Source organism: Chlamydotis macqueenii, chromosome 5 (assembly GCF_036417535.1).
Source record: "Chlamydotis macqueenii isolate bChlMac1 chromosome 5, bChlMac1.mat, whole genome shotgun sequence".
NCBI lineage: Eukaryota > Metazoa > Chordata > Aves > Otidiformes > Otididae > Chlamydotis > Chlamydotis macqueenii.
In genome coordinates this window covers 14,402,993-14,427,766 of record NC_141560.1, presented here as the reverse complement: position 1 = coordinate 14,427,766, position 24,774 = coordinate 14,402,993, and the positions used below count along the sequence as shown (strand labels likewise).

At 39.7% G+C, this 24,774-nt stretch overlaps 1 protein-coding gene across 4 annotated transcripts in view; it reads right to left on the bottom strand.

Moving 5' to 3' along the window:
* Nucleotides 1–294: 294 nt before the first annotated feature.
* Nucleotides 295–24,774, bottom strand: part of BCL11B (BCL11 transcription factor B) — a 96,175-nt gene continuing 71,695 nt past the window's right edge. For all 4 annotated transcript variants that reach the window (XM_086748985.1, XM_086748987.1, XM_086748986.1 and 1 more), the window contains one exon: nucleotides 295–7,472. In XM_086748985.1, the coding sequence (XP_086605111.1) occupies nucleotides 5,461–7,472 (2,012 nt within the window). In that variant the 3' untranslated portion in view covers nucleotides 295–5,460. The remainder of the gene's footprint in view (nucleotides 7,473–24,774) is intronic.

The window sequence follows — 24,774 nt, the reverse complement described above, 5'->3', positions numbered from 1 at the left end:
AAATTTGACTGGTTCAAGCATTATTCTACCACTTCCTACTTAGGAAATACTTTACATTATATTTAAGTCCTGGGGACGTAAGCAGGACTTGAGCACCTGCTTAGCATCACTCAGGTGCTCACATGTCCTCCCCAAATAAGAATTGTCTCCTGATTGACTCTCATGGGAACCAACAGAAAATACTGCACAAACTCTGTCATCTGTACTAAAGCGTCAACTCCTCACTCCCTTTTTTTTTCATCTTCCCACCCCTCAATTAAAAAAAAAAAAAACAGGAAAGACAAGATTTGGAGATCAAGTCAAATGTCCAATTTATTTTTATAACTTGAAACTGGAACAAACGTTGTTTTGAACGAGCGTACAAATGAAATGGTAGACACATGCTGAACTCAACATTGTGACAATAAGGGAAAAAAAAAAAAAGAGGCCAAAAATCTTGTACAGAGAATAAAAGGAACAATAAATATTTCACTAAGCCATATTGAAATGACCTCCAGCCATCTCAACATTTTATCCATAATAAAAAAAAAGTGCTCTCGTTTTTTAAACAGAGCACAAATACCAAGCAATAATAAATAGTTCCAAACTTGTAGTAAAAGACAAAACCTCCAAGTAAACAACAAAAGCTCATACAATAAGTAATAGAAAAAGGTAATAAAAATATTTTGCCTTGCCGGTACAAATGCAAACAACTTAAATCAACGTTACTTTGCTTTGCAGTTCTAAAATACAAAGAGCACCATAAAAATGAGTTTGCCTGTGATAAACAAAACCTTGGACTGTCTTTTACATAGGACTGGGATGAAATGCTGATTTTTTTACCCTTTCCTTAAAAATCAGTATTTTTCTTTCTAAAACCAGGTTCTCAAACCTGTCCTGTTGACAAGGGAGTCAACTGGAGTTTTGCTCTGGACTTCAAAGGCAGCAGGATTAGATACAATGGAAGTAATAAACTCAATCTTATAATAATAAAAAAAATATTTAAATTGTGAAGAGAACTATGGCAGCATTCTAGCTATTTTATGTCTGTGTTGTATTGTGCTTATGGCCCAGTAAACTACAGTTCTTCTAAGCAAGAAGAAAAGGAGGGCCATTTCATTATCACTACAGTCTGCAGAAACACAATCCTTGTGCTTTTGGATGACTTATTGTTAGTTTCAGTGATCTAAGTCACAAAATTAGACAACTGCTGGTGTTAGCTATCCTGGATAATTAAAAACAACAGGGAGACCAGAGCTCCTAAGCAACTTCCATTAAAATGAAAGGTAAAATTCTTTCTCAGATCAACAAATTGTGGACTGAAAATACATGGGTAACCTCTGATCTTCGTTACACAGCTGCATGTCCAAGGCATTCTGCTGAGTTCTGTGACATGACTTTGGAGTCACGTGAACATCAGAGATCTGAATTTTCACCAAAAAGTGAAAATGTGCCTTTAAGGGACCAGATTCCAGCCTCAGCTATGCTGGAGTGATCCAGGGCTAAGAGTGATGAATAATTCCTGATTTGTATCAGTTTCACTGAGATCCAGAATTTGTCCAGAAGTCTTAAGGGTACGTTGTTCAAGCCAGGAAGACATGTATCTATCTGTTAGGTAGCTGGATCAAATTCTCCCTGCTGTCACACCCATGCCTCTCAAATTGCTCCAGCAGCTCTGCACCGATGAAAGCAGAAGAAGAATTTGGCATGGAAGTTTTCTTTTTTGTTGTTGTGTTTTAGTTTTACTGTCATTTCCTGCAAGAGCAATGAGCATTTTCTCGTTCTCCCCTTCACTAGAGCATCAGTGCCTCTTCTGCCACCTGTCTTCCCCTTGACCCAAAATGGAGAGAGCATGAGAGAGAGAGAGAGAAGAAGAACAGCAAAGAAGAGAGAAATCAAAAGGCACAGGATTTCATCCCAGTCCCTCAAACATTCAGAAATTTATGGAATGTACAATTAGGAGTGAACAGCAGCAAAGCAGCTAATAACATGGACTGGCAAGACCTGTACACGGAGTAGGTCCTGTTCTGACAGGGAAGAGGAGTGCTGTGCCTGGACCAATTTTACTTCAACCTGGTTACAGCTGTACCAACAGCAGCCCATTTTACCATTTTATGTCAAAGTGGATGCAACAGCTCTCACTGTTTGCTATAAAATTACTTTCTTCCAGAGGGCAGTGACAAGGTGCGGGGAGCAGTGAGTAGTGGGTGGCCAGGAGAGGGAAGATGTGTTGCACATCTTCTTGTTTGGAAGGGGCGAAAAAAATCTCCTCTCTCTCTCTCGAATCTGTGGGGAAGCTGTGGGATGTCACCCCAGACACCTTTATGGGAAGGCAATTTCATTTCACACATATAGGCAATAACCGTCCAGTCTGGTTCAACCATACCTGGTAAAACCTTGATGCAAGGGGTCCAGGCAACTTTGAAGTTATTTAGAACCCTGTGGGAACAGCACTTTTTTGTAGGCCATTTCTGACAAAAAAAAAAAATATAGCTACAACTAAAATTATTTGTGAACAACAACAACAAAAATAAAAATAAAAAAAGCACTTAATTATTCTGTTTTGTTTCTTTTACTCAAAGGTCGTCTAACAACCCCCTTTTTTCCTGTACAATAAGGACTTCACATACAAATTTTTTTTTATTTTTGCAATATTTTATCCTGCCAAATTAAAAAAATATATTATGGCAGCCTGTTTGTTTGTTTTTATTTTTATTTCCAAATTCACTAACAAAAAGGTACATTAAATCCCTTTAAAAGGACAAGCGTACAGTTAAAAAATTACAAGCTTCAGTAAAAATACAGCAAGTGCCTACATCATATGAATCAACCAATATCAATATCCATTCCAGAAGGGGAAGGGAAGGGGGGAAAGGGAGAAAAAAAAGAGAAAAATAGGTACAGGTCAGAAACGTGATTTTTTTTTTTTTTCTGCAAAGCAATAACAATATTAAGCACTTTTTTCTACATACTTTTTCTACATGGTGTAGCAATCACCTTTTAATCCCCAAATACAGGATTCTATACATTTTTTGAAATAAAAATTCAACACCCAAGGCAGAAAAAAATTTACTAAAACTCAAGACTTTACAGTTACAGTGACAAGAACAAATTTATAGACCCACCATTTAAATTTTACTGCAACATTTTCAAGGAAAAAAGAAAAGGGTTTTTTTTTTTTCTTTCTGGTTTTGTAAAATGCCCAGGCATTCTCCATTATTACAAATACTGGTCCACTTTTACAGTAATCAAGAAATTTTAATATATATAATATATACTAAAACCCCGTCACCAAAAGAAAACAATATACACATGGCCATTATGGCGTTTCTTTTAATAACCTATTAAGCAAACTTTGAAAAAAAAAAAAGATTGCTCAAACACACATACACACAATTTCTTTTTTACCCTTGTATGTATTCAATACTGTAAACGTATTTTAAGACAGAGTGCACTAAATTTAACTTTTAAAAAAAATTAGCCGTTGTTCCTGAATTGTTTTTTTCTCATTCAATGATAACAACTTGTAATTTGTGTCATTTGAGTTTTAATTCAGCAGTAAATCATTTCCATTCCATTTCCTAAGCAGCGTTGTCCTGAAAAAAAAAAAAAGGCTGAGAATAATTCAGCTAATGGATGTCCGAAGTTGTGCTGGGTATACATCTTCATTTGATTGGGTCTTATGGCATTTTCATGTCCACTATCTTCAACCAGTAATTTTTTTTTTTAAGTAAATGTGGCTCTTTTTTTCTAAAGAATGTACTTTTCTTGTTTTACTTTTTTTTTTTAAAAGTCTTTTCATTTCACAAAAACATTTTGCATTTGTCTCAAGAGACTCAAATAGGAAGATCAGTTTTCAAGGCACTCACATCAAATTGAATGGCAGTAGAAAAACTGTCCAATAAATTATTTTTATTTATTTTTCTTTATAGTGCCAGTATTGTGAATGCCATGCTTAGCAACACTGACACTTAATCTCAGCTGTTCCCTTACAGTTTAACCCACCTTTGGGCCAAGTAGAAGAATATGATGTAATTTCTTGTTGAGAAGCCATTTTTCTCTTAATCACAAACAAAAGCTTTAAAGTGCGGGTCAACATAATTAAAATCTCTAGCCATAATTGTCTACTGTTTGTTAATAGTAAAAGTTTTTTTGAAATTTGGAATTTCAAAGTAGAGCAGGTGCATATTCCTTTTCTTTACTTTTTTCTGTCATAATGCTTTTCTCTGAATACAATTCCATTCTGCTCCTAATTTTGTCAAGGGTAAAACTCTTCACGACTTCAGTAAGAGCAGAATCTTACCAAGACCGGTAAACCAACTAGAATTTATTTTTCCCTTCCTTATAATAACATCATTGTACATAATATAAGATAGTTCTAATACTTCTGTTCGTAAACCAAATACCTATGAGTGAGTGAGGCTTTTCATTGAGAAATTCACTTTCCCATCCTCTGGTAATTATTTTAACTACAACAAATCTGGACTAAAGTAAATGTACTGAACTCAGATTTATGAATAAAGATGGCATTTGGGTGCTCCAGGGTTTGAAAAGAATATTACAACACTCAAGATGTATTTTTACTGTCTCTGGGAAGAGTGGCAGGAGGGGAAGAGAGAGGGAAAGAAACCCCAAAAAGTGACAAAATGGCACTATTATGTTGGCATAGCTTTAACAACAAGAAGAAATCATCCAATGGTAATGCACAATTGAGAACGTTTCTGGGTTTTGGATGTAGCTGCCTTCTGCACCTATGTCTTTTTTGTTGCCATAATTTTAGTGATGAAATCCATCTAGAAAAGGCCTCTATCGTCAGCGACATTGTCAGTGCTACATGTTTGATCCAATTCCAAAAGAAAGTGCTAATTTTAAAGATTGTTATCCGCTGTACAATTTTGTTTTCCCTAAACTTCAGGGTTATTTAAGAAAAGGAAAGGAAAAAAAAAAAAAAGAAAGGAAATGAAAAAAAAAGAAAGATTTCTGTTGGAATGCTGGCTTCTTCACAAGAAATTACACACGCTTACCTTAAATTTCAACAAAGCAGCGGCCCAAAAATTATAATTTAAAAAGATATGTTTCTCCCCTACAATGCAAGTAATCTCAGGCTACGACTGGGTAAAATTAAAAAGGCATACCCAACAAAATTTTAAAAGAAATTTAAACAGAAAGAATAAAAAAAAGTACCTGCACATGCCAAAAAATTACAAAAACCCAATAAATACAGAAATTATTGCACAGTTAAAAGGCTCCACAATTTTTACTGCCTTAATCAACCCTTGGGTTTAATAGAACTTTGTAGACACAGGTTATATTTAAGTGCCAAAGTCTGGCACCTACCATAGTTATGCTAAGTTATGTTTACGGAGGCAAGTTAGGTCATCTTTTCTCAGTTGGCAATAGTTAAACTGTACAAATAAAATGTTACCTAGACCCCTGAAATTTAACCTAGCGGGGGCGGGGAGGGGAGGGTGGTGGGGGGCCTTAGCTTCTTTCTGCCTGCTCAATTTTGACGTCATTTGTCAGCAAATGTTCTCCATGCCACTTTTTCATGTGTTTCTCCAGGGTGCTGTAAACACTGAAGGGCATCTGGCAAATGTCGCAGCGGTAGACCTCCTTCCCTATCTGGCCATGCGTTTTCATATGGCGCGTCAGCTTACTGCTCTGGGCACATGCATAGTTGCAGAGCTCGCATTTGTAAGGCCGCTCTCCAGTGTGGCTCCGACGGTGCACCGTCAAATTGCTGCAGTTCTTAAAGACCTTGCCACAGTACTCACATGTATCGCTCCTGCGCCCTTCCTTCGAACTCGGTCGCCCGGGGCCGGGACCACTGATGTGGGGGGTGCTGCCTCCGCTCGCTGTGCCGCTGCGCCCTGAGAGCCCCCCATCCAGCATGTCCCCCGGTGGGGTGGAGAAACGCAGGCTCCCATTCTCTGACGAGTGCTCAGAAGAGGTTGCGAAGGGGGATTGTCGGGAGTCTGTGAATCCGAGAAACGGATCCTTCATGAAGTGCCGCGATGCTGCGTACCCTACCAGCCACTGGGAGTAAACGTTTTCAGAAGGTATTATCGTTGCTGGTGGCAAGTCCAAATCTTTCTCTACCTTTATTCTTTTAGAGGAATTGTTTAAACTGGGGCTCGTGATAGGTGTTGGCTTGCGGGGGAACAAGTTTGGGAAGGGTTCGCCTGGGCCAAAGTTTCTTCCATTGACCGTCCCTTCCTCAGTGCGGTCCAGCTCTCCTACTACTGAGTCTTCATCGCCTGGATCTCTCTGACAGAGGTCTCGAGGACACAAGTCTCGCTGGTCAGAAGACCTTTTCATGAAGCTACTCCTCTTCTGTTTTTCAGCTAGCATGTCATTATATTGCTGGATGGCACCTAGACTTACATTCTCGATGACTTTTCCCAGGACAAGGGACTTCTCGTCTGGCAGCGACTTGGAACCATTTTCTCGGTTACGACTCAGCTCCGAGTCCATACTGAAGCTCGACTCTGGCCGGCTCTCATTTTCGAGCTCCTCTTCCTCCTCCTCCTCCTCTTCCTCTTCTTCATTGTCATGGCCCAGGGAAGGATCACTCTCATTCCTGAAATCTGCCTCACTGGATTTCAGTCCCTCTCCAGTGAGCTCGCTTGTGCCCGGCTCAGGGGAACTAGTGGTGGACAGTCCATCGTCTGACCTGCCTGTCATGGAGCCAGCTTTATGCATATGCGTTTTCATGTGGCGTTTTAGTTTGCTGGCCTGGGAGCAAGCATGGTCACAGAGCTGACACTTGTAGGGCTTTTCTCCTGTGTGACTGCGCCGGTGCACAATAAGGTTACTCTGGAACTTGAATGTTTTCCCACAAAATTCACAGGACTTGCTCTTGGCCTGAGGCTGGGGAGGCGTAGTGCTGCTGGGAGGCATGGGGGGCAGTGGTGGGGTGCTCAAAAAAGGTGATTTAGGACTCGGCTGAAAAGGATTCAACAGGCGATGCATAGGGTTGGTGCGACTGGGCGAGACTGGTGGAGGAGTGGAACTGTTTCCTGCCAGCTCTCGAAGCCTTCTGGAGAAATCCATCGCTGGAGACTCAATTGCCATGGGGTTTAAACGCATAACTCTGTCAAAGGCACTGGGATGCTGGGCAACTAACCCCATTTCTTCGGCACTAAGGCGATGTGGATCCAGATGATGACGAGGTGGTGGGCTGAACAGCGGAGGCGTGTTTGGGAGCCGACCCTCACCAAAGCCAGGGTGTTCACGCAAGATGGGTCCTGTCATCCGCAAAAGATTGAAAGGGTTGTTGTCTCCAAGGAAATTCATCAGCGGGGACTGTGCAACAGTCTCCGGTCCCAGAGGAGGAGGGATGGTGATACGTGGAGTAAGGGAACTGTTTGAAGGGCTTGTTTCCAGGTAGATGCGGAATCCATGTGTGTTCTGGGCATGCTGAAGCAAGAACCAAGCGCTATTAAAAGGCTGCTTGCATGTTGTGCAAATATAGCTTGAAGGCTCATCTTTACCTATAAAAGAAAAACAGAAAGAACACTCAAAAAATAATACAGCGGAGAACATTTAAATACAGTTGGCATGCACTTTATTTTGCTAACACATTTCCTCCTTGGCATTTCTGAAAGAAGGACTTAATTGCAATGTATTGACTGATACAAATTGTTGAACAGCACATTTACTCACCACACTTATTCACTTAACATGTATGACAAGTATCACGCATACGCATTGGTGCTATATACATTTATATCCTCTAACTTGAAAATAAAACCTTCCTTTATGATGCATATGGATCCAAATCCTTTCACATGTTTATTCCACAAAAAGGAATTTGTTTCAAGGGATTTATGACTACAGACGAAAACCAAGGAAAAGGCAGTGTGGTAGGCTTTACAAGGCACCTGCAAGGAGCTTCAGTGTAATTTTCACTCTTTCATTTTATATTTTTATATACTTCATGCAGCAGTCCCCTGAGATCTTGCTGAATTTAATTTATACATGCTTCAGCCATGCCAGCATTTCCATTTTTAAAATACTACGTAGGTATTTAGCTGCACAAGTCCTATTCAAGTCAACAGGAGCTTGGAAAATGTACCCTTGCATGAACCACTTTGACATTCTTTTTGCCAAAACACCAAGAAGCCACTCAAATGAAACATCCGGTAATCAAAGCCGACAGCACAGTTGCAATTAACAGTAACAAATGTCGGGCCATGCTTGAACTGTGTCCCAAGAATTTCTGAGCCTGAGCCTGCCCTCCAATGCAGAAATGCTCACCAGAGCCAAAAACATTGTTCTGTTTGCCTTTCTAGCCTCTTTGAACGGCTGCATAAAGGTGGAAAGCATTCCTTTAACCTTGATTCAGCTTTACATAAAGGACAGGTGTGGACAAGTTTGCACTACAGTCATAATTTTGCTAGCTAGAAAATTCCAGCCCTGGGCACAATATAAAATACGTGCTATCTTCAAAAAGCACTTTCCCCCCCTCCCCCTTTTTTCAATGCCTCTGCAATACTCTGATAAATTCATAAATATGCATCAAATTGAAAATCATGATCCAGGATTTGGTTGTTTTTTGTTGTTGTTGCTTTTTTTAAATGAAGTGGAGGTTTCCAGAAAAACAACTACCCATTTTGGAAAACCTAAAATTAATTTCTTGCTCATTTGTTTGTTTATGAAAGCACATATTTTGGCTAGCAATGGCCCCACTGCACCTAAAGGCACTAAACTTCCTGAAAGTTCAAAGCCTGAACCAAGCTTCCCGTCTGACCCGTATCTACATAGCTGTCCTGGTTTCGACTGGGATTAAGCTAATTTTCCTCTCAGTAGTGGCCATGTTTCAGATTAACTATAGGATTTAGTATGCAAAGAATGTTGATAAGCACACTGATATTATGAGTTGTTGCTTAAGAGACCAAGGACACTGCCTGGCTTCCCAGGTCTCGCTAATTTGCAGATGCAGGAAGCTGGGAGAAAGACAGACAGAATAATTGACCCAAACTGGCCAAAGAGAGTATTCCATGCCATAAACATCATGCTCAGTATTTAAGTGGGGTTGGCTGGTGGGACATCTCTCTCTTGCTCCTTTGCTTGCTGCTCAGTTTTATTTTCCCTGATCAGTGCTCGGGACTGGCTGTGTCAGTCATTGGGACACTGGGTGGTGAGAAATCATGCATTGTTTATTTTGTATATTTTAGTATCCTTATATTGTGTTATTATTGTCATTTTCCTTTGCTATTCTAGTATTCTTTATCTCAACTCATGAGTTCTCCTCTCTTCCCAGTTCTCTCCACCATCCAGCTGGGGAGGTGGAGGCGGGGAGAGTGAGCAATTGTATGGTGACTAGGGCTAAACCACAACAATAATGACCCAAACGAAGCGCGATTCCAGCCCCTCCACAGAAGCTCAGACCCAATGCTGAACTACACAACCCCTTTCTAAACAAGGGGGACTGCGATTCACAGAAATCTGTTGCTTGAGCTTGAAAATGAAAGAGTTTATAAGGTGAACAGAACTGTATTACCGAAAACTACCTTTGTAAAGAGAAATGACTCATAGCAGTAGAAAAAAAAAAAAAAGAAAAAACACATAAAACTCAGGCACACCAGGCAAAACAGGATTTCTGCTGACCGAATTCCCCTCTTCTGGCTGTTGCAGGAATGGCTGCTGCTAACAAAACCTACAAAACCTTATAGAAGGAGGCTAGAAGATTATCTGCCTACCTATCAGCCTGTCAGTCTATCTAATCTTATCACCCAATGAACATCCATAAAAGCGTAAAGGGAAGGGAATCTATGAGACTGAGACTTATTTACAAAGGTAGGTGATAAATGTGGTGCAGCTCCTCACGCTCCTATTGATTTAGTAGGGCTATTGCTGTGGGTAGCAGCTTCAGACCCCAATTTCAGAGAAGCCGGCTCTCCACAGCCAAGAAAAACTGTACACAGTATGGCGGGCACTTCTGCTGGGCTGGCATGGCCCCCCTGCCCCAGCCCCGCGTGCTACATTGTACGGGGTGGATGCAGTTGCTTTGATAAATCTCTAACAACTGCTATTGGAAAAAAAACACAAGTTTGGGAACTGTACTCAGCTCAGAAAAACTGCCTGTGATTGCTATTGACATTAATGAAAGCCACACACAAACATGGAAAGGAACTGATACATTATCCCTTAAAAATCTACTCAGCATTGAGACAGTTAGGGAGTTTTATGTCAGCTCTGCAGCCAAAGCAACAGTAAATGCTCCCATTATTACTTCAAATATTTAAATTTCTGTTTCTTACAGAAATATGATGAAAATGTCTAGACCTTTAACTCTTCTTGCACAGCAACATGTGTAGTATAAAAAGTGACAGAAATCACTGAAGCAGACTAAAGTATATAACATACTCTGTCAAAAGCTTTTTTTAACAATATGTTTTACCTCAACTCACCCTAGAATAGATTTTAATAAAGCCCCTTCTGAAGTGTGATCTAATAGCAAATGAAGTGCAGCATCTTACAAGGTCATATATTTTCAAATAAAAGAGTGCTCTGCACCCTTCACCTTCATTTTATCCACTCTAATTAATCGATTTATTACCCACAGCTGTTCGATTCTTTCATTTTTAAAGTCACAGCATGCATTCTTTTTGTTGTGGGATTTTTTTTTCTTTAAAAAAATAAAGTTAGTGAGTGTGTGTGTGTGTGTGCATGCATTCTCCTTGCTTAGCTCAAGAGCTGTCAGGAGGAAGAAAGCAGCTGTGTATTAGACGACGACGACGACAATAACAGCAACACGTTTACTTCAGCAAAGGCACATACGTAAGGAGAAAAATTCCTGAGCAGGCTGAGGATCAAGGCCAATCTAAAACTGAAATGGCTGATTAAAAAAATTACCCTCAAAATGGCAGCTGGCTGGATGCTTGCTACTACATGTTACGTGGAACTGAGATGTTTTGTTTTGTTCTCCAAAACTTCACCTCCGTGAAATTCAAGTGAGGAAAGTAAATCCCCTTCCTTTTTAGTTTTCTTTCAAACACAGCAAGTTAGTGCTATTAGTGATAAGATTTACAAGCTAGCAGTCATAAAACTTCTCTTCCTTTTTGGTTTGTTTAGCTTTTATGCTCCTTAACACTCCTCTTCAGGAGACCCTGACACGACGGCAAAATTGACTGCAGGCTACCTAGCTACCAATCTCTGACTGCTTCAGGAGTGTTCATGTGTGCATGTGTCTGTGTGTGTATACATACTTTCACAGCCCTCTAAAATTCTCCCTAAACTCCCCGTTTAAAAGAAAATGAAAATAATAAAACAAAATGTTCATTTCCATATTATCACTTCATGGTTATCTTGCCTAAAAGTTGCCCTGAGCAGTGTGGATGCTCACTTTTAAGAACAGAACAATGTCAAAAAGTCTTTGAAGGTCTACTTCGAACATTTTTATATTCAAAACTTGCTAAATATTTTAAACATGCCCAGAAACAGCCATGTATTGCTCAGGAATGATCCTTATAGTTAATAATGCAGTGCACCTACACTATAAAACTCTTTGTTATAAGGCTACTTTTGATATATGGCTGTCTTAATCCCTTGCCACCTGCACTGAAGTCTGTCTAAATACCCACTTTATGACAACCAGCTATATAGGTTCTGCCATATGCAGTCTTTATCACTTTAGCATGTGCTTGACTTTGAGCATGTGAGTAATCAACATCAGTGAAACTTAAGCATAGGCTGAAGTGCTCTGTTGGACAGAGATGAAATTATTCATATGCTTAGAGTTAAGCACAAGCCAAGACTTCATTAATACTGTTCAATGAATTGCACATGGATTCAGCCCTACAGTCTGTATCTACGCATGATTTTCGGGGCTGATGGCTCAAGTATAATTTTTTATCTCTACATTAGTTTGTAGATATGGTGTATGTACTGAGATGAGACATCCAGGCTGCAAGCCCTGAGCAGTCAATAGTAGCTTCAAGTTTGCTCTAAAGCCAAACAAATATTGCCACTGCAGTTCAAACATAAGACATGTTTGTAGGGCTGGATCCTACTGAGACATAGGTGAATAGGTTCAGAAATACCGAAGGCTAGGAAGGACCTTGAAATTAAAGAATAAGAGGGTTGCCTTTGTCCAATTCCTCACCCAGGAGATATCCACATCTGTGCATCTATTAATGTCTATGGCAGATGCTCTATTATCCCACTTCAAAGGCCATTCAGACAGAGAATCAATGTCTACCTCACTCCTTCTCTCCTTTACCATCATGAAGGTATCCTGAATGCCTCATCTAAATCTTTCTTCCTCCAATTTAAGATCATAATATTTTGTCCTACCTACATGTACATGAAAAACATAGGAAACAATTTAGTCTGTACTGCATATCATCCAGCTCAGTGATTTGTAGTTGAACCACTTCATATCTTTTAGTACCCCCTTCTCCCAGGTCTACTTGGAAATGCCAAGTGAGAGAGAACTCACTATGTATCAGAGTAGTCTGTGGCAAGGGTTGACTATTTTCAGTATTAAAAAACCTGTCTTCCTTCCAATTTGAATTCCTGAGTTCAACTGCCAACCATTGGATCTTGTTATGTTTTTATCTGGCAGATTAGAAATCTCTCTGGTATATTCTCCCTAAGCAGGTAATTGTAAACTATGAACTTATTGAACACTCCTGCCTTTTCTGCGTATTATGACAAAAGATGGTCTTTTCCAGAAATATTAAAATGTGTTCCCTCCATTACTGCAGGACAGATTATGTTTCGTTCAAAATGTCAAAGCAATAATGAGCTTTTTTCTCTTTCACGAACAGCACGAAACAAAGCTAAATGCAGATCCTGCCTCCCACATTCTGCCCTTACAGGGGGCAGTGAGAAAAGACAGGTCAGTTTACGCAGCCCCAAACAAGAGTAGCCTGGCTCTGTGGACACTCATCCCACTTCAGCAGCCTGAATCCCCTGACTTATCTGTCCTCTGCAGTCTGACTTGTATCATTTAGTGATATGCAGATCTTCCTTGCCCGATTGGTACATGACTTTCCATACACCCTGAATGCTTAGCGCCTTTGCCCTGGAGATAAATTTCCCTCAAAATATCCTCAGTTATTCTGGATACCATCAAACAATAATCAGTGTGAGATAAGAACTGTTGAGAATTCATTATTTTCTGCTGGGCTACAGTGACATCCAGAGTCTTACGGATCCTCCCCTCAGCATGCCTGAATAATTCCATTAGCTGTAACAGAGAACGATCTCCCCCGCTTTTTAATCACCCACCCATAACCCCTGCCAAGACTGCGGTGAGGACCTGCAATCAGGTCCACATAACCACTGCCATTCTTTACCTCTAGCAATACTTTCCAGATAATGTTTCTGGTTCCCTTCACAAAGTTACAACAGCAGCAATAAAAATGTTAAGGAATTTTAATGCTGCTTTACTGCAGCTTTAGAAGTTCAGGAAAAGTAGAAACTTGCAAGCTTTAAAGAAAGGACAATTTTTATTGTAGCACTCAGGAACAGACATGTATCAGGTTCCTACAATCTTTCCATCACTGTTACTTGCTTCTCCACCACTCAATTTTTAATGAGCATTTAAATAATTACTCCTTGTTATTATGATGGTTGCTCTAATAATACCAATAAAGGTAGTGTGGATGCTCCATAAAAAACACACCTTTAATTGAATTATTATTAAATTAAAATGCCATAATTGAGAACACTAGTTTAACAAGTCTCCTTATAAGACCAGCTGACATTAAAGAGACGGGCATTAAATACTGGAAAGATTTAGTGTTTCACACTGAAGAAAATATATGGTTATATGTGGTTTGACAGGTCACCTAGACAAGGGCCAAATACTTTCCAGGTGTCTGTAGTGTGGATCTGCAGTGTGAACAGTCTCAGTAAAAAAGACAGAAGTGTGAAGTAGAGTCCAAGCCTGGGTGAGGATCACCACTGCCAGTCCAATGCTAGTCACTAGTTTTAAACACCAAATGCAGAAGAACCATTTCTCTTTGTACCTCTCTTCATTTTAATTTTGTTTTGATAGCAACACAAGCTGAATATGTAAAACAAGCACAGCTCCTCTCTCCGTCCCCAGAGCTAACACAGTGCATTCATCCCTGCACAGCCTTGTATAAAGAAAGGGCTCAAAGGAGTCTTGCAGCAGGTCCTGCTGAGGATGACGGGGACTATCACCAACAATTCGTAAAGTAAGCATTAACTGGCAACTAAAGTTGGTGTTTTATGACTTAGCAAGATGCCTGCAGTCTCACAACCTAAGCATCTCCAGTTCTTCACCCTCTTGTAAAAGCTCAGCTGACCTGAAGTGCATCTCAGTCAAGAAGAGGAGATGAAGGTTTAGGTGCAAGAGCCCAAGCATGAGGGGCCACAGAGCCTGTCATCATCTGGGAATGGGGAATGTCAGGATGCGGTCAGTGAAAGGAAAGAATGTGACAGGGAAACAAAATTAAATGTTTTTAAGAGGTGGATGGAAAAGTAAGAGTGTCTGAAGAAAGGAGAGGTAACCAAGCCGTGTTACTTCTTAGTGACAGAATCTTGTTTCCCCCCATACTATGCCCTCTTCTCTCTTTCTACCTTGCCTCTTCAATAGCCTGTCTCCTCCATCTGCAAACAGAAGAAAAATCACAACTTCATGCAGTATTCTTCTCCCACACACTGCCTATGTGTTTTACAGCCTTCCCCACCCTTTTTCTACCTTGACTAGTAAGACTGCAAGTTCTCTACAGAGATTATTCAAGAAGCTTTATGCCAAGGGAACCTACAAATCCACAAGACCCTCTCACTCCCAGCACTGATTTTAATTAGTGATGTGAATATTCTCGAGAGCATTTTCTACCTGTTGAAAAAGATCTACAATAGCACTGGTTGACACCAATATTACAATATGTTAATATTACACTACTATTAGTAATGCACCATTAATTCTTTCTATGCTAAAGCCAACTGCCAAACTCTGTCTTTGGTGGATTAAATGCTGCCCCACTTTTGGGAGCCTATTTTATTTTCTGAAGCCAATTGTGCTTTTCAGCAGTGTTCCTTTTTGATTAGGCAGGACAGCAAATTGTCTCTTTATCATTCTTGTAATAATAAATACAGTTTTTTGTCAAATGAACTGTTTTATCATACAAGTAGAAAACCAAACAGATTAACTACCAATCACATAGTCAAGAAGTCAGACCGTCATGCTGTTTGTCTACAGACAATCCTTTCATAATTCCAAGAACAAAGAGCATGAATCCTTGAAAGACTTAGAGATATCAATCCGATACCTTAAAAACATACTCTTAGCCAAACTCTGACTGGAATTAACCTGCTATGAATTCAAAGTAGTTCCAATGATCACCATTGCAAACTTCAATTTCTTCCAGATAAGCTATACCAGCTTATCACAAACAAGGATCTTAACTAGGCTTTTATGAATATACCAAATTGTGATTTTTTTTTTTCATTAAACTTTCCCCAGAAGCATTTTATGTGTCCTCTCTGGCATTTATACTTACAAAAAAGAAGGAGACTGCAGGCAGACTACAGCCATGCATAACACAAACAGATGCTTCCTGCTTCTTAATGGGCACAGGCGACCTTTGGCTGAAGATGCAGCTTGTGTTCAGTAGTCCCATTTTCTGTGAGACTTAATCATACCTCAGATCTGTGCTGCCAGATTCACATAAATGAGCCAAATGCACAGCTCAGTTTCATTTCTAGTGCATTACAAAATGGCAATGTTATATTTTTAGGTATAAAATATCAATAGTCATTTTTGGCAACTTCCTTCTGGATGTCCAATTTCTCATTCCTTAAAAGAGCTTGTGGCTTACTGGAAGTCAATGTTCAGCCTACAGAAGTATAAGAAGTGCTTTTACTTAGTGCAGAAAAAGAAAGAAAAATGCATGGCAAAAATTGGAACTCATGCTACAGGGATTTTGACCGAGAAGCACTATTAAAATGGAAGATAAAAAACATGTTTGTCATCTCTGAACACTTTCTTCTAATTGGTGTTAAATTCTAAAATACAAAGGCAATTTATAAAGCAGAGAAAGGGAGAAGTGTGAAAAGAAGCAAACAGGAAAATCAATATTAAAAGATCAATAGTGAATGAGTTAACTTTTAAATTAGCCCTTTGTGATACAACAGTTTCAATTGAATCCACCTTTAGCATCTAAACAGCTTTGTGTCTTTTAGTTAGTTTCTCTGAACCTAAGACATCAGCTAGCAGACTGAAAGGATGCTTTACAAACCTGCTGTATAAAACGGCGAAAACTATTAGTGAAAATGCGGAATGCAATACGGGTGGGAAGCATACCCACTCGTGAGATTAAAAGGCCATGGGACTACCCATGGCTGGTGGTTTCATATATAGGATCCCATTTATAGCATTCATGAAAAACCCTTGTACTGCTCAAGGACACTTTCAGGCCTTTTCTTTGCATAAGGTATTCAAATGCATTTGAAATAATGTCAGTCTTTTCTACAACATATGAAATATGCCAGCAGCTTCCCTTTAAATCGGTTTCCTGTAAGTAGTTTTGTTTGAAAACTGGCAAGTGCTGGGATTTTTTTTTTTCCACAGACTTTTCTAAGGTGCCATTTTCTCATCTTACAAGCAAGAATTCTCAGTAATCTGAATAGGAACTTAAAGGAGGATACATAAAGGAAATTGCCCATGTCATATAATGGAAAAATAAAGAGTAAATTAGGAAACAATAAAAAAAGCCAAAGGGTGAAAACAAATTTTCCTGTTTTCTTCCCTAGGAGTACTTCAGTCTGGTTTACTACAATTATTTCTTAAGGGTATTAGGTGCCTATTCATAGTTAGTAAATGAAATAGCATTTTTGTTTTAATTCATTGCTTCTTTAACAAATGCTAGCTCCCATCTCTGCTTCTTTAAATCCACAAAATCTCCACGTTCAATCCTAAGAAGTATTATAAAGGCTGTAAATCTTGTTTTAATGGAATGTACATTTAGCTATGAGGAGATAATTGACGTTATGGAGGGCCTAGATGCTGAATTATATAGGTTATCTAATACAAAGGGGACTCATTACTGAAGCACTACAAACAAGTAGTAATATATGTATATTGTTCTGAGTGGCGTTATAGCAAAAGTGTTCGGGTCTGCCGGGATTTATAAAACACAAGAAAACAGCAGACATGCACTTGTAAATTTGTCTCATTTGTCTCTGAAGTTAAAGGTTATTCCCTTGATCTGAATTTGTAATAAAAACATGCTAGACTAAGGTTTGTAGAGAATGTTTGAATATGTAAATTGTGTATAATGATAGGCAATTATAGGGTAAAAACTGGACCTTATGAATGTTACAGAATTGCATGGAGCATCAAAGTATTTTCCTTCAGATGAAATATTTATCTTTTATGCATGTTATAAGCACTTTTTCAAAGGTATTCAGCAACCTATTTGAGTGGAGAGTTGACAAAAATCAAACCATTACAACCAACTAAGACTGTGGGCTTATGCACAGGAGAAGCCACAGCTTTTTACAGAATATACATAATAAATCTCTTGAACTAATGGTTCCGGAGATGGATCCTCAAGGACAAGTTCCACTGATTTTCACTCCCTTAAATGAAAGCTGGTCAGATGTTTCTGGATTTTTTTTAAGAAGACGTTTAAGTGTGGAGAGGGAGACTGAGAAGAGAAAAACTAGGTAAGAATGGGAATTTTCTTGGACTGATTCAATGTAGCCACATTTCCCCTCCAGATCGTTGGCTGCTGTTTTCAGGGAATAATATACAAATATATTTTTAAAAAAAAAAAAAAAAAAGGATGCTGCATCGAGATAGGAAGGAGTAAAGCTGGGAGATGATACTGTAGTTTATGCTGCTGGAGATAAGGTTTTCTCCTTCTCTGAGCACGACAGTCTGTTCAGGTTAACCAACTGCAGTGTTAGAATAACTCCAGCCGACTTGTCACAGAGTACAAAAGTCATCAGCAACTGAATGTTCTTTTCTGCACCGCAATTAAGACGAATCAATACGACGTGCCACAAATGGTATTTTACTCTCAATAAGAACTCGGGCTGAGTTTATTCAGAATATTTTAGCGCTTCCCCAGGGGATTTTGGTCCGACGCAGATGGCAAATAAAGTACTCAGCCTAGGGCTAGAGCACATTATGCTAATTCTAATGTCAGATGTACTTTAATATACAGCTCTATTTAATCACCCCATTATTTCACATTTCCATATGAAAAACCTGCGGCACTTCTGCAGAGCTTTCACTCTGCGACAATGCCAGCTTCCTTCAGCTAGCTCCCTGCGAAAGAGAAAAGAAGACTGGTCATTCTCGCCAGTCAAAATGTTACAGTTTCAAAGTTTCAGTGTTCCTGAATTTAAAGTGGGTCTTCCAGTGCAATTAGCAAATCGCTCAGCTAGAATGCTGATATGTACAAAATGCTAAGGAGGTGCGATTGGAAAAAAAATAAAAATAACAGCCCTCCCTTTCTACCTCATCTGCTCACGCGCGCAGACATAGCTGGGCGTATATATCTCAAATCTGCTCGCAAATAATAAAAATGATGAAAATATTTTCATAGTGCAATTCAACCAATATTCTCAGCACTTGTCACCGAAGCACTGCGATTCCGGCTGCATGGCTTCCGTTACATTAGAAGAACAGACATGGCTGGCACAGCTGCCAACCTACAGATGTCTCCGAATAAAACCTTCCTTGTGTAACAATAATTTTTGCCTGCCACAAACTACACCTCTAATTAGGTTTAGAAGCCTTCAGCATGGGCCACTATCCAAATTATCTGCAAATTTACCTTGATACCTCATCTCTGGTGACCATAGTATTTAAACCTATGGACTTGAAGGTAAAATAATTCAAACCTGGATTTTCATTGAAAGGAATGAAGGAAAAAACTCTGCTCTGGGGCTGTTTTTCAAGCCACGAAGGCTCTTGCTGTGCAAACAGGAAAAGCAGAAGCAGTCCTTGGAGCACCTCTTCAGCATTCCAGCTTTCCCTTCAAAGTAATTCTGTGAAGGACCCTTAATTCAGCATTCATGTACAGTCACCAGTGAAATGAGTTTCACAGTCTCAACAAAATCTTCTGCCAGTCTGGCATAACTGGGGCTCCATGACAACTAGTACTGCACATCGGGGGAGCCAGGACAGGACCAGATTATACCGAGCTGCTATTAGAGGAATGTACGAAGCTTAAGTCGATCATTTTTTTAATCATTGTGTTAAACTTACAACATATTTCACACACACACACAAAAAAAATCTATTTAGAAAAAGACCTACTTTTTTCCTCCTCCAGCCACCCAGTCTGCATCCTTTAAAAATTGTTCAGCAATGCATGCAGCAGCCAGCACCTGGGGCCAGATCTCACCTGGTTTCACTGTTATGCATCCACATTTAAAGATACAGAACTGTGCTGCTGTGTCTTTACACGGCATATGCCACAACTTCCATGTCCTAGTTTGAACACAGCAGATGATAACCCTCACATTCAAGGCAGAAGTCCTTACATTTTCAAGCTTTCTTGTATTTATATTTATATGTGTGTGTGTGTCTGTGTGTATATATGTGTACATATATATATTATTTGCTCTCTGTAAGACTGGCTGTGAATACAGCACTATGCGTAAAGGAGAAAGGGCACTGAGTACATGGCAGAGGTCTGTCCTTCCCCAGCTATTCCAACTAGAGCTTCAGAAGCACAATCTTATCTTGGTAGAAGCATATACAACAGTTTCAACCTACTGGAAGTTTTGCCTGAATCGTAAATATAGCACAAGTTAATTCAGTAAATTAGAGCAACTTTAAGATTTGTTTAAAGGAGAGAGTATCTCACCCTGAAAATAAATAGCTACATTCAAAAGAAGATGAGGAAACGAATGTTTAATATCCCAATATAAAGCCCCCCAAAGTCAATACGAATCTTTCTGCTGGCTTCAATGGGCTCTGGATGAGGGTCTTCTTCCACTTTGGGATTTGTTAGTCTCAAGACACTGTCTTCAATGTAGGGATAAATCTGGTTTGTGGTGGTGTAGTTAAAAGAAGAGAACCGAGTTCACAGCAGCTGTAAGCCTAAAGAACTCAGTTGTAAGTATTTTAGAGGAATTAATGGAAACATATCTAGTAAAGTATCTTTTGTATCTTTAGTTAAAAGAAAAACAGTTGAAATGCATAAACAGAGAAATGCATAAACTGAAATTAATCCTTGACAATTCTGTTCCTGGTTTTTTATCCTGATATTATGTTGGTTTTTGGAAGTAAAAAAGGATAATAATAATTCTCCATAGATTTATCCTATTTCTTTAGCTCACTTCAGATAAACTGACTGCATTCTTAAACTCCATTATTAAGAATTCTTTGAAAAAATTGTAGCTGAGACTAGCAAAACAATTTTTTTTAATAACATATTTATTCTTGGCAATAAACAAATTTGTGGAATCCCATTCCATTTCCATCATTATGGAAATTTTTTGAATGCCAGAATGTCTGCAGACACATCTTACACTAAAGGGTTCCTACAGGACTCAAAAGTCCTGTAAAGGAAAATCCCAGACTAGGTGAACAAAGAACAAACGAGCAGAAGCTTTAAAAGGCTAAATATTGGGGGATGAGGGGCAGGCGAGAGAAGGAAAAAGGTATAAAATACTTTAGATGAAAAATAAAACCCATCAGTTACAGAGGCAGGGATCTTGGGGGTTGCTCTAGATTAAGCAGTTAAATTGCAATCGACGACTATGAAGTCGAGAGAGATGAATCTCCAATCATACTTCCTGTAGTGCAAAGATAAAAATACAATTTTTGCTCCTTAAATAGGTAGTGTTTTATGCCGCTGTAACACTGCAGAAAATAATGCCAATGTTGGCTTAAAAGAAGATCCTAAAAACTTCCTATTTTATTTCTATCAGTCCAGATTGATCACCTAAGAGAAGCACAATTAAACAATGCTAAGCATCCTAAGCCCTTTGAGAATCTGCAGCCGAAAAATATTTTTAGAACAATCACTGTAGTAATTCTTCTTAGTTGTAGAAACACTCCAAATCAGAAAGTCAATTTTTCCTCTATTTGCAGAAGTGTGCTGGTTTTCACTGGAAAGGCGCCTGTGTTTTGTTTGGCTGCTGTTCATATACTGCCTTGGCAGGATTTCCTTGGATTGCTTACAGTGAACATTGCTCTTGCATACAGTAGCACTCCCATTTTAACCGTCCCAGCCACACGTTTTCTAATAACACACGGAGAGCTGCAAAATCCCTATAAGCACAGCTCTTTAAAGCAGCAACAGAAGGGGGTGGGGGCGGAGGACTGGAGCTGGGGGGAGGCTCTGCCCCCTTCAAAATCCAGCGCTGCAAACAGAGGATAGTCCTTCTAAAAAACAACCAATGTGAATTGTGCTTAAGGAGCAGCTTTCCAGGAAAAGAAAAAAAAACATCTCTGAGAAGAGGGTCTGATTCAGCTGATTCACTGAATCCAATCTGCGCTGGCTGGGCTCCGAGCGTCACTGAATTCAGTCCTAAGTACCGTTTATTTTCTTTTTCTAATTTTTTCCTCCCCTTCTGAGGGGCGTGCAGATAACTTAATAACTCCTGGTATTACTTTGTGTGTTTGAGACCCTGCACCTGAGCCTGTGTTCCTCGTGCATCCAAATTTTCCACCCCATCATGGGGAGGCTGGGGTGCACGGGGAACACAGGGCTCCACTGTGGGAATGAAACGGGCAGGCGAGATGAAAAAGGAGGACATCTATCTCGCTGAAATAGTCGCGGGAAACAAATGCAGCATTTCTACCTACGGCTGAGAGAGAACAAGAGAAAGCCAATAACAAAACCGTTATTCAGCTCCGTGCCCTTTACAAATAGGACTGACTTGTTAGTGGACAGCTGCGGCTCAGCCCCCCTCCACGCCATTCCAACTTGCTGCCTTTGCCACCCTGCTTTTGGAGATCGACGGCAATTTGCATCTCCATGCATCTCATTTCTCGTTAACTAAGTTGATTAATTTGGACAAGGGAAGTTGTCATTCAAAAAACCAGAAATTTCCACTGGCATTATTTCTGCCTTTCAAAATTCGCCAGTCTCCCCCTCACCGGTCCAGCCCCCTCTTCACACCTCTCTTTCTCCCTGTCCCTTTCTTCCCCCTTCCTACTCCCTCCCTCTCTCTCCCTCTTTCTCCCTGTTGTTTACAAAGGTTTCATTATGTTTTCAACTAATCAGAAAGGCCTACTAATACACAATTAACATGTGACTATAAAAAAAATAGCTTTCAGAAGAAGGAAAAGTAATTAAGTAGAGAATGCTTTTCAGTAAGTGCTCGCTTTAACCCATCGTCAGAGAACAGAGTCTAGGTTAGTCCACAATGGATGGAACAGATGCCAAGGGCGAAATGTTAAAAGCAAATAAAAAAGGACATTATTTTCTTTGGGAATAATAACTATCAATGCCACAAAAACGAACATCAGACTGCAGTTGTTTTTATCTGACCTCCTCCTCTTTCCTCCACTTTTCTAAACTGCCTTTGTGTGTTTCATTAAAATAAATATAAAAATAAAAGTATCACTTATTTCATCTTTGCTTCCAAGGTGACAGGAAATCAAGTAATCAGCATCACCATCAAAATGGTACGATGCTGTAGTTATTTAAAAGATTTTACTTTAAAACATTTTGGGCCTGAACATACACATAAGCTAAGCTCTCAGAAAAGTTGGTAGGAATTCTGCCCAAGCAATGACAAGGGGTGTTGAACCCTCTACAAGTTGTGCTGTATTATCACAACATGTGGGAACTATAGGAGACAGTTTTAAAGGTTGTAGTATTTGCAGCACTTCAGTTATTAATTTTGGATCTATCTGCTGACACTGTCCTCAGCCTGAAAGTAGCCACACAAGTTGGCAGCCTGAGGACACTATCATATATATAATATACACTATGTATCTGTATGTGTGTGGAGGGGGTGTAAATTAAAATGTTATCTAAATAGATTCAGCTTTTTTTTTTTATACAGGGAATGTCAAAATATGTCCAAGTGCTCCTTGTGTTCTTGATGCATTCAGCTAACCTCCACAGGAAAAATGGTTCCCTTTGGAAAAATATATATTCCTCTAGATGTCTGTCCTTGGAGTGGAGCATTTTTTATTTCTGTTCCCCTCCCTCAAATGAATTCTAAAACAAATACACGCTTAGTTGTGTATATTGAAAACCAAATTCTGCAAGGAGCTGAGTGTTTTCAGCAAGACGATAAACACCACTTCGGTCTCACTGAAATCAAGAGGCAGCTGAGGGGTGGTGGGAGGAACAGGTCCTCCAAAGTCACAAAGGACTGCATGCAATAACATCTCCTTTTCCTTACATCCCTCCCACCAATGAATTTATATTCCAAACTATTTATCACATACAGAGTATTTTTTACTATCCAAAATCCCATTAGTTTCATTGGCACTTTAGGTAATAAGATTTGCATGGTAAAAATTCCATTTCTATTAGATTGGGTCCATAGGACTCACCAGCCTGATATGATTGTCAGAGGAAAGGGGGGATCTGTGGGTTTCCTACAATATGAGGATTTGTCCACACAGAATTTGGCACCGGTTTAATCAAAAGGACTCACTTTAACCAGTACAAACCCCAGTATAGCTGCTATTTCTGTCAGCTTAAAACTGGCTGTATCAGGAAATTTCTCACTGTAAATTTATATAGGTACGCTAAAACAGGCCAGCTAAACTAGAGTGGCAATCTACACCCTGAAGTATTCTGGATTATGGGTCTGAAGGACCCCTTTAATTAAACTAGTGGAAGAGGGAGTTTAGGCCAGCCCCAAATGCTGCATTGGCTTCACACAGGAAGCCTGTAGTGATGGCATCTGGGGCTGAAACCTCCAGGTCTCTTTCAGGATAGAGTGAAATCACTGAGACTCCCACCAGCCAGATGTTGCCACTCGTGCTCACACAAGAAGATAAAACCCTTGGGTCAGGCCCACATGCAGGACCCTGTTTTCAACCATGGCCACCAGCAGAAGTGTAGGCAAAGAGCATGTGGATCAAAGTTGAAAAAGGTTCACAATTAGACCCTATCCAGACCTCCCAACTCGTAGCAATCAATGATTTAGTCATTCAGTGCCAGGGGCTGACCCAGACAGGATCAGCATTTTTATTAACCACTCACTGACCAGTCTCCCTGATTTTGCCCAATCCTTTTCTGGAACCGTTCATTACTTTTAGCCCCTACAATGTCCTGCAGCAATGAGTTCTACACCTTGGTTTGCTGTGAGCCAGAAACTACCTCTGTCTGCTTTAGATCTACTGCCTGACTCACGGGGCATTTAACAGGGACACTTGCACTGACAAGTGCAACCTGAGTGTGTCACAAGAGCAGACAATCACTGCCATACCTCCTAGCAATATGCACAACAGCATCAGACTCTCTGCTTTCACACAAATCTTACTTCAGCCAAATCCTTACTGATTCCATAGGAGACTGTCTTCTAACTAACAGTCAATGGAAAACTTCGGGATTGGGCACAAGTCATATATGGCAGCTCCTTCCTAAACCATCCTTCCTTTAGTTTGTTTGCTTTTGATTTCTCATCAACTGAGTAGTTTCTTGTTCTGTTCCCAGTCTAGGTCTAATGTCTAATATAGGTTTAAATGTCTCAGACAAAGGAGACGTACCTACCAAAAGCTGGGAGATGGGTTTATGAGTACTTTGCTGAAACTTGGCATTTTTCCACCTCTTAAGAACACTCTACAACTGAAAATTAGTCATGGTCTGGAAGTTTTTCCTAATGCTCATTTCACACATAGTTCAGCCTGCCTATTATTCATGGCTGTAGCTCTCA